This window comes from Phascolarctos cinereus, unplaced genomic scaffold (genome assembly GCF_003287225.1).
Source record: "Phascolarctos cinereus isolate Bilbo 61053 unplaced genomic scaffold, phaCin_HiC Scaffold_7;HRSCAF=346, whole genome shotgun sequence".
In the NCBI taxonomy this organism is placed as follows: domain Eukaryota; kingdom Metazoa; phylum Chordata; class Mammalia; order Diprotodontia; family Phascolarctidae; genus Phascolarctos; species Phascolarctos cinereus.
Window position 1 is genome coordinate 155,913,599 of NW_027556180.1, and position 17,749 is coordinate 155,931,347.

The 17,749-nt window shown below is 37.6% G+C and overlaps 1 protein-coding gene across 1 annotated transcript; it reads right to left on the bottom strand.

The window, feature by feature from the left end:
- Positions 1-218: 218 nt before the first annotated feature.
- On the bottom strand, positions 219-17,030 carry LRTM3 (leucine rich repeat transmembrane protein 3). The gene is made up of 4 exons (XM_020972399.2): positions 16,659-17,030; positions 16,345-16,381; positions 16,212-16,248; positions 219-7,235 (listed from the first exon to the last, which is right to left on the bottom strand). Exon 4 carries the CDS (start codon positions 6,910-6,912, stop codon positions 298-300), a length of 6,615 nt encoding a protein of 2,204 aa, XP_020828058.2. The 5' UTR covers positions 6,913-7,235; positions 16,212-16,248; positions 16,345-16,381; positions 16,659-17,030; the 3' UTR covers positions 219-297.
- Between the last annotated feature and the right edge of the window lie 719 nt (positions 17,031-17,749).

Below are 17,749 nucleotides of genomic sequence, written 5' to 3' on the forward strand. Positions count from 1 at the left end.
GGGCATTCTGTGACCTTAGTCCAATTCAGAATAAACTAGTGTCCATGAGAGTACCAGCATCATCTGAGCTCCCAAGAAGTCCTTCTAATATCATATTTGTTTTTTCTAATGGTGTCTAAGAATTCCAGACTCAAAGTCTTTCTCATCAGCCCTTAACATCAACTAAACGTGTGATTTGTACAATCAATTTATTAAACACTCCACTGAGAAAAAAAAAATGGATTTTACATGGTTTTATTACTTCACAATTTGACAGCATTTACTTCTCATCAATGAGAGGTCTAGATCTGGTTCACATCATTTTTGATGGACTGGGTATAAGTTAAAGGGCGCAGAGACTGACTCCAAAAACTTCTTTGATGAACTCCATATTTTCTCTGGATTTGAAAACTTTGCTACCAAGGGAGTTCTAAACTTACTCTGTCCAGAGATATTTTTGGGGATATTCCAGCGAATGGTCTTGGATTTGTTCCCTGGAGTATCTGCTGGTGTGCAGGCATAAAAAAAATGTTGAGTGTTTTTTCTCTTAAAATGAAAATAGTCATTTTCCTGCTGATGGTTTAAAACTGATTGAGATGCATCTAAACCAGAGTCATATTCTTCCTCTTGCATTTTCTGCTTCTCTTCATTCTCTGTAAAATTGCAAGAATGGTCAAGTTTCATAGTGTTCTCTTTGGGCAGATCAGCATTGAGCTTCTCTCCAGCTTTATTTTCCAGACTCAGAATAATTTTCCCATCACTTGTTTCCAGGCCTAGTTTGAGTCTTGAGTCAGTTGCAGAAGCCAAGGGATTGCTTACTTGACTCCATGTCTTCCTTGAAAGCTTTTCTTCTCTGGGTAATGAATATGGCATGGATTGAGTTTCTAATGAACTGTCAGACATCCAGTGAGGAGAATGAATTTTAGGGTGCAATTTCTTTTTTCCATGTTGATCAGCTGTATAGTAAGGTGGTGTTATAAGGGAGTTCTGGTTTCCAGAAGGTTGAATACTTTGGGGAATTAAATCTCCCTTCTGGTAAACTGGCTTTGTTTTGGTCCTGACTTGGTTTGTCTCACTGAGTTTTTCCAAAGGATTGAAGTCCTCTAACTTAAATGGAATGTCAAAAAACATTTCCTTCTGACCCTGCCTTAAAGGACCACCATCTGATAAAGGCACATTTTCCCAGGATTTTTTAAAGGTCCTGAAGATCACATTTGGTGTCTGGAAAGGCATTTCCATTTCCATTTCCACACTTTTCTTGGGGGGAGGTGAAGAGTTCTTTAATGCCACAGATCTCTGGGAAGATATTTCCCTTTCCACTCTTTTGTCTGGAGAAGGTGGAGATTTCAATTCCTCAGATTTCTGGGAAGACATTTCCCTCTCCACTCTTTTCTTGGGGGGAGCTGAAGAGTTCTTTAATTCCACAGATCTCTGGGAAGACATTTCCCTTTCCACTCTTTTCTTGGGGAGAGCTGAAGAGTTCTTTAATTCCACAGATCTTTGGGAAGACATTTCCCTTTCCACTACTTTGTTAGGGGGAGGTGGAGAATTGTTTAATTTGACAGACCTCTGAGAAGACATTTCCATTTCCACTCTTTCGTAAGGGGGAGGTGGAGAGTTGTTCGATTCGACAGATCTCTGGACATTTTCCTGACTTTGAAAGGAAACTTCAGAATTCTGATACGAGGCTTTTAAGCTACTACTATCAGTGTTTGCATTAACTTCCTCCTTAGCTTGAAATATGTCATAAATCTCAGGTGAAGATGCATGTTCGCCCCGGATTTCAAAGAAATTAGGAGCATTTTCAGTCTTCTGAAGTGATGTTTCATGTAAATTTAACACTATGTCAATGTTTGTCTTCTTAGGTGAAGTAGGTGATGTATGTTTGCTTTTCTGAGACTCAGGACAAATTTCCCCTTTCTGAAGGCAAGACATTTTTGAGTCCTCAGAGATATCAGTATTTTCTTGTGCATCTTTTAGAGGATCAGGCACAGTTTTAGTTAACTTTGGAGATATTTTGAAAGGGAATTTCTCTTCTCCTAGAGACCAATGAGGTTTTCTCAAGGAAGGCTCACCACTATCTTTCTGTGTTAAACATTGAGAATCAAGCACAATGCTGGAGCAATTTGGAGAAAGAGTTTTTTTCAAAATTGTCCTGTCATCCATTGCCATAGGAATGTTTTCAGAAGGAGAAACAGGTAGTATAACTAACTCAGGTAATTTTATAATTTCTGAAAGGATTTTATATGAGTTCTGCTTTTTCAAAGAGATGTGTTGTTCTAATTTCTCCATATCAATGGAAAAGGAAACTTGGTTTCCAACCTCATTTACAATATTATATTTTTTATTAAGCTTAGGTCTAGGCAGATACTTGGGCGATATAGTCAGCTCAGGGGGCAGTGTCTCAACAGGAAGCCTGAAGAGAAACATAAGACATTTGTGTTGTAAATTAAGAATTATTTGATGAAGAAACTTGGATTCCATGAATGGCAATTTTGTGCTTCTTGGCTTTGTGACTTTGTTAGTAGGATAAGCTGATTCTAATCGAGGTTTTCTTTGGACCTGATTTTCTACCATTTTAATGGATTCTTCCACTACTTTAGGAATCATGTTCATTTTGACTTCCAGTGATTTCACTAAAAAATATGTAACGAGCTTTTTTAAATCATTGGCTGTGAATCTCTGGAAAACTAGAGGCAGTGATCCTCCCTTATTTCCAGCAGCCATATATGAAGCCTTTTGACTTAGCCTTAACTGCATATTGACCTCCACAGCTTGTTTAATGTTTTCATTGACATAATCTGTGACATTTAATTTGTTAACAATCACTGCTTTCATACTGCTGACAGGGCATAATTCTTTTGTTGTGTTCTCATATTTAATTAATTTTGAGGCAATTCCACCCTTCTTCTCAGCTGCCATTTTTCTCAGATGGCATGGCAAACTCTTCCTCGTTTCACCCTCAATGATGACTCTTTTCACAGTGTTTCCTTCTTCTGGATGAAATATGTTTTCTGGAGGACAAGGGATGAAGCTTTGGGGAAGAAGACTCACGATTGAATTTGAAAAACCAAGTTTCTGTTTTTCATAGATGTGTGATTCTAATTTCTCTCTAACTCCTCTTTTAATTACTAACACATTTTTTTCGATGTATTTAGCTTTATGTTTCTGGTAGATCATTGAAGGGATTGGAGTTACAGCCTTTGGGATGATTTCTTTTAATGAGCTCTGGCTATTAAAAGGGAGTCCAAAAAGAAACATCAGGTATTTGTGTTTTAAGTTCATCTCTAGGGAATCAACCTCTTCCTGAGACATAAAGTTTAATTTCCTACATCTTGGAAATACTCGCCTATCACTGTGAGCTTCCTTTGAAATACATGGCTTGATGAGAGAAGGTGATTTTTGGTAAGATTCAATAACTATTGTATGGATACTTCCCTGTTTTAATTCTAGTCTCTTTTTTTGGAAATGAAAAATAAGATCTGTTTTTTCATTAGCAGTGAGCCTATCAAGAACAGAGATAGAGCATAATTGTGATTTGAAGTACTCAGCTTCTACAGTGTCTCTGGCCTTTGGAAAAGCTTTCTTTCTCCCACCACGGTGTGTGGAGACCTCGACTTCTTTTGTTACATCTGCCACAATTTGTTCTTGACCCTCTTTCACTAGAAATGTATCCTTCTGTGGAAGCTTCTCCGTTTTTCTATCAATTTCCCAGTTCTTCTCAAAAGGAATTTTTATGTGAGTCTGGAGGCCACTTTGCATTTCTCCACAGACTGTAGGAGGAAATGCTGAATTTTTCATGACCAAAGCTAATTGTGATATTCTCTTTTGAAATGGACCTCTAGACAGCATAACACCCCCAGTTTTTATGTAAGACTCAAGGGATTTTTTGGTTTCTGCAGAAATTGGAAGAGAAAACAATGATTTTTTCAAATCCAATACTACTTCTACAGATTTCTTTTTAATGTGGCATGGACTATGTGTGGAGGCATCTATGGAATTTGAAACAGCTTCGGTGATATGAGACTCTGAGGCCTGAATGATTTTATCACAAATTGGAGGACGTACTGTTTTTTTCACATCTTCTAGAATTTGTACTGATTTCTTTTTATCTTTAAGGGGAAGGGGAAAAGAGATGTCTGAAGGTTCCAAAACAATGGAAGTCTCAATACACTTTTGCATTTCTTCACCAACTGAAGAACACACTAAATCGCTCATGTCTGCTATTGCTTGTACAGTTTTCATTTTCCTAGAATTTTGATTGGGTGTAGAAGTAAATATAGATTCCAAAATACTTTTTTTGGTTTTGTGGGACCCTAGGGATCTCTTGACATTTTCTTCATAATTTAAAGACAATGAATTTGGTTCAACTGAAGGTGAGCTGCAAAAATACACATCACTAGACTCTGAAGTGTCATCAGGCGGCTTTTGAATTTCTTCACAAACCAGAGAAGCCACTGTCTCTTTTATGTCTTCCACTGGATGGACTATTGCAGTTGAGCATGGACAAGGCATCGTGGTAATGTTCGATTCTGAAAAGTCTTCAGCTTTTAGCGGAGTCTCAAGATGTAATTTGATTTCCTCACAAAGTGGAGCGCAACACGTTGAATTGTCAACATCTGCTACTATTTCTACTGTGGGTGTATCTGACTTTACTAGATTTGAAACAATTTCACTCACTCCACAAGATTCAGACCTTTTGATTTCTGGAGAAGGACTTATATCTGTAATGTCTGCCACTATTTGTACTTGCGTAGCATTTGGATATAGACTGGGCATGATGGCATTGATACATTTTGAATCAACTCCAGTTTCTACTTTGGATTCAGACTGTTTGGTTTCTTCACAAATTAGAGGTATACACACAGAATTGTTCTTGTCTTCCATTATTTTTACATATTTGATTTTAATTTGAGAGGGACTGGGAACCGTGCTACAGATAGATTGTAAAATGTCTGTTGCTTTTATGTGGCTCTCAAGTGATTTTTTGATTTCTTCACAACTTGAAGGATATGTTGATTTTTTTGAGTCTTCCAAGATTTCTTCTGATGTTTGTTCAAGTGGAAGCATACAAGACTTAATGATACTCCCAGATTTTGAAATAGTTAGTGGTAAACATTTTTGATCCTGCTGCCCCTCCTGGTTTGTAGTGAACCATTCTTGATGATTTGCATAGTTTCCCTGCATCACAGAATCTCTTGGGCCATCACATTCCACCAATTGTGCCTTAATTAGTGATATCTCTTCTTGGGCTGGTACAATTTGGAGATTGGCAACCCTTTCCGAGTCAAGAAGAGGTTCACACTTGACTTCAATTAGTGATGTCTCTTCTCCTTGAGATTGATCTTGTATTATTCTTTCCATGTCTTCTCCTAAATGATCACTTTTTTTCTGTTTTTCACTTTGAAGTGGGGACTTGACAGGGGCAAAAATAGAACAGAGAAAAGATTTTAATACTACTTTTGGCTGCAGGATCTTCTGCCTTGAAATAAAAAATTTAAGTTTTTTTCCAGATCTGGAACAGTCATACACAGGCACGTCAGTCTTATTTGGTATTTTCTGTCCCAGTGAATTTGATATTTTAAAAGTCTCTGGGTCAGTGGCATCATTTATTGTCTTTGCTTTCTCAGGTTGAAATAAGAACTTCTTAGGGAAAGAAACAGAATTCAAAACAGTTTGAGGTACATACTTGGATTGCCGGGCATCTCGCTGTAGAGAAAGAAATTCTATCTTATTTGCACATGAGAGGTAACTGTTTTCTTTATTGTTCACAGTTAATCCTGATCTAATCATACCATAGTTTTTACCATGTTGCATTTTGCTATCTGAGTACTCTAAACTGAGTGTAGAGGTATCTGTTGATTCTTTAAATTTACCTTTATTTTCCACTGGTCGAGGTGTCTTCTCAAGTGGCTGTGCATATGATATTTTCTCTGGTGATTTTTTGTTCTGTACCTGAAGAGGAGACTTGATTTTTGTAGCTCTTAGCATATCTCTCTTTGCTCTTACTCTACTATGACCAAAAGATGATCTGGGCACAGAAACCTGTCTAGCTTTTAGGGCTGAATCTGGTGAGACATTACATGGCTTCACTGCACAAGTACTGTGTGATTTTGCAATGTTACATTCCAGTTTCCTTCTATTGGCTAATGTACCATAGCCTAGGATATTAAGCAGCTGTGAAAATGATGTTTTCTTTGCCTTGAGACTCATAACTCTGGGACCCATTGTATTTTTCAAGTCTGTTGGACATATTCCATTTTTGTGCTTTGTTTGAGGTGAAACAGGTACACAAGTGCTAAGCACTGTTGAATATTTTTGGAGCTCTTCCTTTGGATTTAATATGTTTAGGTTCTCCATAATATTTAATATTTGTGGATTTATTGTTTTGTCTCTTGTCACAGATAAAATTGGTGGACTTTTATCTAACAAGTTAGTAGTGAACTGTTCCTGCTTCTCATAATAAGCACTTTGGAACTTGGACAAACCTCGGACTTTTACTGAAGTTTGGATATTAATATTGTTTTGGATCTGGTTGCAATCTTGGGCCTGGCCTGGGACTTCATTCTGAACTGAAATTTCAGATTGTGATAAACCTTGAGGATGCATGAAAATGTTGGACCTGATATCATCTGGGCAGTGAAATAATGACTCTTGGAGCATTTTCTCTCTTTTACAAGAAGTTTCTTCTGATGGGTACAGTGGTGCTTGATTCAATTTAGCAAAGTTTGAGCTTTGATAAGTAGTTTTAATCTTTATCACAGGCTGAGATTTTGCAGGGATTTGATTTCTCAAATTCTCTTCTAGAAGCCTAATTTGGTTTCTGGGAAGATATACATGAGCTGAAGGGCATGGTGTCAAATCTAGGTCTTCATTTTCTAATGTTATCTTGGATTTTTCGCAAAAAATTATGATCTGAAGAAAACCGTACATTCTTATTTTTATTTGCACACATTTTCCTCATTGGTAGTAATTTTCTTGATGAAAATGGTAGTGTTTCAAACATAAGATGAGAAAATCTTCTGTGGTTGGGAGGAGGCTGCCTGTGTACTGAATTTACAAATGAAGAAGACGAGATAGCCTCACTTGAAAATGACAGCCGACTTCCACTGCCACTAGGCCAACTTAATTGGCTTTCATTATCACTAGTACCAGACCATGTTTCACATGAAGTTGCAAGCATCTCATTAATGATGTCTTCTGTATTCTGGGGGTCAAGTGAAAACAGAAACTGACTCCTTGATAAAGCTCCAAGTCTATAAGAAAACACAGAATGTGTACAAAGAGTCAAGCTTAGCACATATTTCTTTCTAATCCAGGTATGTCCTGATTAAGAAAAGAAAAAGAAAATGCAAATTTAAAAAATAACTAAAGCAAGGAGCTAAGCTACATTACTACTCATTCAACAAACCAGTTGACTAGGTGAAAGGAATTACTTTTATAAATTTTCAAGAATTTATTTTCCCCTACCAAGGTAGTAAGGTCTTTAAAAAAAGAGAGAATTAGAGCTTTCTTCCTTCAAAAACTATAGGACTTAAGACTTAGAATGGTAAAAAAGCAAAGTGTAGTAAAATGAAATTAGAGTTTGAGTTTTGACTTAGTTTTAATTTACATCACAGGTTCTCCATAATACTTTATATGTGTACATATACTTTGTCTCTTGCCAGAGATAAAATTGGTGAAGCTGGAAGGACCTTTGTCCTAAAAGAACTGCCTGAACCTGAGAATATCCTGCTGAGAATATTCCCAGATGGGAAATTTCAGAGCCAATACTACAGAAATAAAGTAGGATAATCTGAATGGAGATTTTTCTTTTCTTTTCTTTTTTCTTTTTCTTCTTCTTTTTTTTTTTTTGTTGACCTTAGGCCAAATTATCTGCCTTTTCAAAAAGGGCTGAAAACTACATGGTGGGGCCTGGTTCTTCTTGAGGAAAGGACCAGAAAGCTAGAGACAGTGGTAACTATAGTCAAAGCCTGGCAGAAACTACAAATATAGGTGATCAGTGTTCATAAGAGATTACAAGATTACAAGCAGCCTGGGGATCTAGAAGGGGCCTTAGAGACTCTCTCATTTGCTGAGGAAATTGATGCTCAGAAAGGAAAAATGAGGGGCAGCTAGGTGGCGCAGTGGATAGAGCACTGGCCCTGAAAAAAAAAAAAGGAAGGAATAATGATTTGCTTAGGGTCACAAAGGTAGTGAATGCAGAGGCATGATTTCAACTAGAATCTTCCTAACTTCAAATGCAGCTTTCAATCCAAAAGAGTTAGCATGGCACAGCATACCAGAGCATTGCATTTAGAGGCATAGGTGGTGGCAGTTGCTGCTGTTGAGTGGTTTCAGTCATGCCCAACTCTTCATGACCCCATTTGGGCTTTTCTTGGCAAATATATGAGTGTGGTTTCTCCAAGCTCATTTAACAGATGAGGCAACTGAGGCACAGTCATGTGACTTGCCCAGAGTCACACAGCTAGTAAGTGTCTGAGGCCAGATTTGAGCTCAGGTCTTCCTAACTCCTGGCCTGGTGCTCTATTCACTGCTCCAGAGGACACAGGCTCAACTCCACACTTTGCTACAGGAAAGCTAAATGTTTTCCCAGAGTTACACAACTAGCAAGTCAAAGAGCTGATAATTAATCCTAATTCTCCTGATTCTAAATTCAGTGTATTTCTTTCTACACCAGGTGAACAAACAGTTGATATGTCAAATACTAATCATTCACTAAAACAAGATCCTTAAGGATCTCTCAGAGCCACCAACGGAAAGAATGAATGAATGCTAGACTACTAGACTAGTTTCAGTTATTGCATAAAGCAGAAAATAACACAATGCACTTTCTTTCATAATGTTTTATTTGAACTTCTCACTAGTTCAAGTTGGCCTCTGCCTCCAATTAATTTATGATTTAATGATTTCATCTTAGGTCCTGCAGATTTCAGAAATAATACAAATGACAGATCTCTCAGCACAGGGAATTACATATAAATGTTTTAGATAATTTTTTTTAAGTCCTAAACATAAGATCTGTGGGTAGCAGGTAGTTTTTTAACTCCACTAACCATGAGGTGAAATAATAATGATAATGATAGCATTTATATAGCAATTTAAGGTTTATGAAGTAATGAGGAACTTTATCATTATTATTAAAGATGCAGTGCCTTGATCCAAATCAGCCCAAATCAGCCCTCACTGAATGTATGTCTGATGAATGTTAGGTGGGCATGTGTAGCATCCCAAAAAATTGAATGACCTCAGCAAGTTAAAGCACTGGGCAAATATAAATGGATTAAAATTCAACCAGGACAAGTGTAGAACAACCTATTTAGAGAAGAACAGATTACACAAATGTAGGAGAAGTAACATTATATAGTATTGAACTTAGATTCAGAAGAGACCTAGATTCAAATCCTCCCTCTGATATTTATTAGCTGAAAGACTGTCGACTAGTTAAAAACTCTCTTTCAACCTCAGTTTTCTGATCTGTAAAATGCAGACAATAATAATTATTATTATTATATATTTTATATAACATGATATAATATTATATCATGCATATGTGTTATATATTTAATAATAAATAATAATAATAACCCATATTTCTTTTTATCACAAAGTTGTGAGGATCTTATGAGAAAATGTAGGTTAAGCAGTTTACAGATCTTGAGAGTGCTATGTAAAAGTGCCATTTGTTAGAAGATAGAGATACTTGTATAAGTTCTCCATAAGGATATGAATTCAGAAATGCCATGCTATAACTATAAAAGAAGCATGATTGTAGGCAACATGATCAGGCTTTGAGAGTCTCCTGAGTTTGTTACTCTGTTCTCAAAATCTGGGAAGGTAGTGAGGACTGTCCTATATACCTTCACTTTTTGGAGAGGCCAAGTTTACTGCCTGAATATTAGGAACCTAATAGCTAGACTCCTTCCACCAAGAGTATTAATGCCATATCCCCAGAGTCCTAGAAACCCATCCAAGGAGAAGTCCAGGAAGCAAATAAAGCATAGAACACAGAATCACCTGGAGAGATGGGCCTAACACAGAGACTCTTAATCTGAGGTCCACAGAAACCCAAGAATTCTGTAGATAGATTTCAGGGCATCTGTAAAAACTTGAATGGAGAAAAAATACATCTTTATTTTCACTAATCACTAACCAAAAGTTAGCATTTCTTTCAATTATAAACATAGGCAACAAACATTATTCTGAGAAGTCTGGGTCCACTAAGTTGCCAAAAAAGGAGCCAATGAAAATGAAAAGAAGATTAAATGTGGGGTGGTCAGAGACTAAGAAGACAGCCTCTTGGCTACTGACATGGCCTTTTGAAGGCCCTCAGTGGTTCTTCCAATCCCATTCTTCCTGTTGTTTGAAGGCCCAAGTGGTTAAGGTCCAACAGCTAGATTGACTTCCAGTTGCCTTTCTGAGGAGATAGAGAGACACTTCATTCTGACCCATAACAAAGAACTGGTTGGTAAAGTAGCAGTAATGGGAAACAAGAAAAGTGATCATGCCCTCTTAGAATTGATAGTAGCAAAGAAAAGTCACGCGGAGCATGGTCAAATATGCACCCCAAACTTTCAAGAGCGTATTTCAAAATGTTTAGGGAAAAGATAGCCATTATTTCATGTGATATATCTGAACCTTTCTAGAAAACAAAATTCTGACAATATAGTCACAAATAATAATAAAGAAGAAGGGCAGCTAGGTAGCACAGTGGATAGAGCTCTGGCCTTGGAGTCAGGAGGACCTGAGTGCAAATCTAGCCTCAGACATTTGATACTTACCAGCTGTGTGACCCTGGGCAAGTCACTTAACCCTGATTGCCTAAACAAAACAAATAATAATAATAATAATAATAATAACAAAAAAGAAAAAGGGAGCCATTTTAAGAAGCCAAAGTGTTCATTTCATCTAGACAACATTAAGAACAATGATACCAAAAAAAATCAATAAGACAAATCAAAGTTCACATGTATAAAATTAAATAAAAATAGCCTGAATTCACCAATTAAAAATTAAAGAGTTAAAAATGTATTTTAAAAGCATAGGTGACACAGTGGATATAACACCAGCCTTGGAGTCAGGAGGACCTGAGTTAAAATCTGGCCTCAGACACATAACACTCACTAGCTGTGTGACTCTGGGCAAGGCACTTAACCCTGATTGCCTAAACAAAACAAACAAACAAAAAAATAAGAATAAGAATAATAACAAAAAAGAAAAATGAAGCCATCTAAGAAGCCAAAGTGTTCATTTTATCTAGACAACATTAAGAACAAAAATACAAAAAAAACCCAATAAGACAAATCAAATTTCATAAGTATAAAATTAAATAAAAATAGCCTGAATTCACCAATTAAAAATTAAAGAGTTAAAAATGTATTTTAAAAGCATAGGTGACACAGTGGATATAACACCAGCCTTGGAGTCAGGAGGACCTGAGTTAAAATCTGGCCTCAGACACATAACACTCACTAGCTGTGTGACTCTGGGCAAGGCACTTAACTCCAATTGCCTCACCAAAAAAAAAAAAAAATCCAGGAAATTTGTCTGACCACAAAGGAAATTGCACCCCTAGAGAAGGTTTGATGTGCCCTGCATAGAAAGGGACACCTGAAAATTCTGCCCAGACTCTCATTAAGTTGACTCAGTACAGTAAGGGTATGGAAGAGTTTTCACACAGACACTTTGGTTTCTCACCCAAAGAAGAGAGAATGATTTCTAGATGGCCCCAGTTCCTAAATACCTATGGGAAGAGTTCTGGGTTATCTAGAAAGATTGACAGGCAACAGGTTTCCTTCTGAAATGGAAAACTGGGGGTTTTTATTTGCCTTTTTCTTCATTGCCTTTGGGCAAGACCATTTCCAGGTTGAGCCAGCCCCTTGGTAAGTACTCAGCAAGCAACTTTGGTCAATTTTGTAAAATATTTTTTACTTGTTGAATCTGTGTAACTCAGTACGTGGAGACAATTGCAATGTTTTGCCTAAACATGTAAGATTATGTAAAATCTATGCCACACTGACTGCTTCCTATATAGCATTTGGAAAGCAAGAGAAAGGACAATGCTTATGCCTCCCCAGGACTTCAAAGGATTGTTCTGGATTGGGAATAGGAACATTGCGTGCCAAATGCACTTCAGTCAATTGACCAAAGATGACAGATTTTATAAAGGAGGAGAGTGTATGGGGGAACTGGCCAGTGAGGACCCAGTCCTGGCAGCATGCACTTTTGGTAAGCCTGCTTCTGGTAAGCTTTCCCCATAGATCCCATGCTCAGGGGAAATCTCTTGTTCACCATTCAAGTTCGTCTTCTCCCTCTTCCTTCACACTCTCAGTCTCTGTTTCTTTCTTCTCTGATGAAGACTCTTAGATAATCAAGAGCAATCTCCTCCTCTGCATCACAGGGATGTCCAGAAAACTGCAAAACCCACAAAATGGGGCTGCTCTCCACTCCAAAACATCTTCAGATGTTGCACAACTGTTTTCTGTCTGCTTATTACATGATGAAAAAAAGCCTTTGAGCTGGCTGCTGAGCTGGAACTGAGTACGCATACAAAGGGCTCCAAAGTAGAAATGTCCAGCTGGCTATCAGGTATAAGGATTGCTCTCTGAGTTCCTGATTTTTAGGAATGGTGAGGGCTGGACAAGGTGCTGAGCTTCTTAAGAAAGAGCAAACAGTGACCTGGATAATTTTGCTTTGTTTTGCTTGACTATGCATATTTGTTACAAGGGGGTTTTTTTCTTCCTGTTTCTTTTTTTCAATTTTTCAAAGGAAAAATAGAAGGGAAAGAACGTATATGTTTTGAACTGAAAAAATTAATTAAAAAAAATCAAAGAGTAACTTGGACTGTTGACAGCAAAAAGAATCTGGAAAGGGCAACAGAATCAGATGATGTGAACTCCACAGAAGAGGTCTCTTTCTGAGTGACAGTGTAATGCAAAACATTATTTTGCCATTTAGGTAGTAGGGCCCTTTAAGCCATGGAAAGCAAAAGTTGGTGCTTAATCTTGCCCCAGACCTCTTTCCTCCTAAATCTAAACAATAGTGAAATGTACTCTTGCATAGCTCAGCATAGCCCATACCTCCAACGCAAATGGATAAGAAAGCTTGCAATATAATTGCTTTAGATAATTATGTTTATACCAGAGACCAGGACACCTGGTCTGGTTTGTGTGATCTCTGACCCATAATAATGGGGTGCTTGGGTGCTTGTGCTTGTACTTGTGCCCCAATTTCTCCCTAGTCTCAGAAACACCATCTCTAACAACCACTCCCCAGCCCAAGGACACTGTGCCTAGCAGTTATTCATGCATGGGCCTCAGCATGACCCTTATCTCTCTCCCTGGTACAACTACACAGAGCTGGGCTGCTCAGGCCCCAGCCCTCAGATAATGTCTCTGGAAGCCTCCCAATTCCTCAGCAAGTTCCTGTGTTGTGAGAAAGCTTTCCTTTGTTGCAGAGCATTCTCATGTCAAGACAGAGGGAGAGGGGTGTCCTTGACCAGCCCAAGAACTCTTCCTCTTGCGAGACTTCAAAGATCCATCCCCCTCCCTGTCCTGTATATTCCCTGTACTTTCCCATCCATAGCCCCCAAAGACACCTGCATCTTTGGATTACCTCATCAGTGTTCCTCGCATTTCTTTCCCATGCTCTTTTCTATATAAACCCTAGCTCGACCCCTGATGGGGGCTCCTTGATTTGGATGTGCATACCCCTTGCAGCCATGCGCTAATAAAATCCACATCTTAAATTATGTCTGGGTCTCACCCGCTGATTTCTCAGTACAACAACAGTAGTGGAGGAGGGGCATGTAAGTGGCAGTGGAGAGCCAGGGTTATGCTCATTCTTCCTCCTAGCCTATATATCAGAAGGATGTTAGAGAAGAAAAGGTTAGCATGGGAGAAGGAACAATGACAAGGTATTGTCATGAGAAATCCAAGCTTCATGGAACAACAAATAATCAGAAAATCATGGTTCCACATACACACACACACAAATATATACATATATATATGTATATATATATATATGTAAGTATGTGTATGTATATATGCAACTACAAATAATAGTGGTTGCAGGAATGTAGAGATACTTGTACAAAAGAATGGAAGTACAAAAGATGCCAAGTTTGGGAACTATCAAGTAATCTAGTTCATCAAGAAAGTAGAGCTCTTATAGAGTAATAGGAAATGAATTTATAATGTAGGATGAAACAAGATGATCATGAGTCTTAGATGGCCTGCTAGTAAGTTTGGGATAAGATGGAATCTAAAGCAGAACTGAACAAGTTAACTTTGACCAGAAGAACCACCTCTTCTTCTGAAGCAAGAGACCAGAAGGAAAGGATAGGAGAAGTCCCAGGAGTTTTAAAGAGGATTAGAAGCTAAGAGACCTCCCCTTAGATGGCCCTGATCTCCTCAGGGACTGCAGGAGGCAATATCATGTCACCTAAGAGCTACCATCTCACCTCTTTTCTTCCTTTAACTGCTAAACATCTTCAGCTGATTGTCTACACTTATTACCTTCATTTCCTCACTATCCACATATTTGAAATCTGGCTTCTGTCCCTTTCACTCTACTTATGCTATTCTCTCAGAGGTCACCAATGAACTCCGAATTACTAAGCTCAGTAGTCTTTTTCTAAATCCTTATCTTCCTTGACCTTTCTGCAGCCTATGATACTGTTAACCAACCCCTCCCCCTTGATCCTCTCCATTCCTCTTTTGGTTTCCCTGATAATCTCTCTTCACTCTCCTATCCATATAACCATTTAATTTCTCTTTTGCTGATTCTAGTCACTCCCCACAACTTAGCTGCTCCCAGTGATTCTTTCTTTGGCCGCCTTCTTTCCTTGCTCTACACCCTCTCCCTTGGTAATGTCATATATTTCTACAGCTTTGACTACTACCTTAAGGTCCTCCCAAATTGACATCACCAGGCTAACTTTTCTCCAAGTCCTTGCACTGAAAATTAAACATATCTAAAACTAAAATGATCTTCTTTCTCCCTAAATTTTCCTGACATCATTTGGCCCTATTATTCTATCACTCATTTGTCTATTCTCTTGAAGACAATCAAGTAGTTAACATGGTGTAATATGAAGAGTGCCGTATTTGGAATTAAAGGAACTATGATAGGAATAAATACAATTAATAAAGTCTTACTTGGGGTTCAAAAATAAGCAACTTTGCAAGCAAAAGATGGGGAGATGTTTCTAGGTAGCATTTCATCTGGAAAAGATCTGGGTATTTTAATAGAAATCACTGTTATTTGTATAATACTTTAAAGTTTGCAAAAGCATCTTACATATATCATCTTATTTGAGTCCCACAATAATCCTGTGAAGTAGTCACTATACGGATATCACCATGAGCATTTTAAAATTGAAGAAAGTGAGGCTCAGAGAAATAAACAACGGTTACACATTTAGCAAGTTTCAGAAATGGGATTTGAACACATATCTCTTCCTGACTCCAAGGCTAATGCTGTCTTGACTATGCTTCTTCGATTCTCATTTTGGTAAAATGCAATTAATATGAGATACAGCAACCAAAACAACTTTGGTAAGCTTACGTAACATTAAAAGAGGCCTAGTATCTTGTACTAAAAAGTTCTGCTATTCTACTATGATCAGACCTTATCTGCAGTATAATTTTCAGTTCTGGGTAGGCACATTTTAGGAAGGACATAGTTGCACTAGAAAATGTACAGAAAGATGTGAAACAGGATAGTGAAAGATCACTTGAACTTCTTATGAAAATTGTTTGAATGAATGGGTATGTCTAGCTGGAAAAGACAAGACTTGGGGAAATTATAGCTGTACTCAAATATGTGAAGGGTTGTCAAGTAGGAAAGAAATTAGATTTGGTTTGCTTGTCACCAGAAGGCAGAACTAAGATTGGTGGGTAGAAGTTTCAATGTGGGAGAGATTTAGATGTTTGAAAAATCAGTGTAACAGACTATCTCAGAAGGCAGTGAAAAAATAATGGTTCTGCAAATAAAAAAATCTGACTTTTTTTTTTCTTAAAGTGAATAGGCTGATTTTTTTAAAAGTTGTAGTACAGCTACACAGGGATCATCCTTACAATTGCTATTTCTTATGTTATATATTAAGTATTTTATTAAAATTACATCCAAAAACTCTTAGAAATGGAAATGTTTTCTGAAAACAAAAAAATGAATAAAATTTTATAAAGAAAAACTAATGTTGCTTAATGCCAAGATATTTCACTTACCTTCTTTTTGGAGGTAATTCAGCATGTGGCCAGTTCTCTATAGGTAAATGGGGGGGGGAACAATTAATAGGTTAGTTTAATTAGGGTATGTTTTATATAAAATAGAAAGTTATTAAAATGGCACCATATTTACCATATTCCAAGTTTTTCAGAAAAGAATTTTCTTCCTCCTATTTCAAAGAAGAAAGTGATGGGTTAGAAAATCAAACCAGTGTGTTTTAATTGTTTGTATTTTTATGGGAAGTTGGTATGGGCCTGAAAGGGGCAGGGGCATGTTGCTTGTTAGTAAGTGATAAACTCAAATAAAGTATATCAGTTTTTTAAAAAATGACAAAAATTGCAAATTTTAAGAAAAGATGCAGATCAAGGTGTCTGACATGGATGTTTAACAAAATAGTTGTGTAAAAAATTGAAGACAACAAAATAAACCTTTTCTCCTTCACTTACCTCCGAAGAATCTGAGCAGCTCTCCTTTTGGACCTTTCTTTCTGAAATCTTTTTATGACAAGTCTTACAAAGTTCCAGGAGGAGTAGCTCAAAAACAACTGCCAGGAAGGTCATGATAAAAACAGCCTTCCAGTCAGAGACAGAAACCCAGGACTCAAGATAGTCCCGTAACATAGCAGCTGCTTCCTTTTCCATTATTGTTTTCTCCCCTTCTTTAGCTCAATAATATCTGTTTTATAGAGTAATATAATGTTTATAACTTGGGTTTGGTGTTCCATTCTTAAGTTTTCAAATTAGAATGCCCGAAAACACTCATAGTTGGAACAGCCATTTCTCATAACCACAGTCAATGCTCTGTCAGGGGGGAAGTATCACCACAGCCCATTATGCTATCAAGTGTAACAGTGGCTGGTCTTGGCCTTGATTTCAGTGAGAAACGTGTCATAATGGGTCTAACTGAGCTCATATCAATTGACTCTAGCCACTAAGAAAACTAAATTTTAGAGAGACATTTGGGACCATTGGCCACCTGGTTTATCAAAATCTAGAAAAATAGGGCCTACTGATTTCAGAAAACATTATAAGACTTTTTTCCTGGTTTTTTTAGTTGTTTTCAGTCATGTCCAACTCTTTGTGACCCCATTTGGGGTTTTCTTGGATGCTGGAGTGGTTTTGCCATTTTCTTCTCCAGCTCATTTTACAGATGAGGAAACTAAGGCAAACATGGTTAAGTAACTTGCCCAGTGTCACATAGCTAGTAAGTTCTTTTTGTTTTTTTTTGTTTTGGTTTTTTGTTTGTTTGTTTGTTTGTTTTGGTTTTTAGGCAATTGGGGTTAAGTGACTCGCCCAGGGTCACACAGCCAGTAAGTATCTGAGGCCGAATTTGAAGTCAGGTCCTCCTGACTTCAGAGCTGGTGCTCTATCTAGCTGCTGCCACCTAACTGTCCCCAGTTGTTGTTGTTCATTTGTGTACAACTCTTTGTGACCCCCTTGTGGGGTTTTCTTGGCAAAGATGCTGGAGTGGTTTAAGATTTCCTTCTCCAGTAAATAGAGGTTAAGTGACTTGCAAAGGGTCACAGAGCTCATAAGTA

What these genes read in the sequence shown, in the direction of transcription:
- LRTM3 (XM_020972399.2), bottom strand. Translation starts at nt 6,912, where the DNA reads ATGTACGGTTTTCTTCAGATCATAATTTTTTGCGAAAAATCCAAGATA.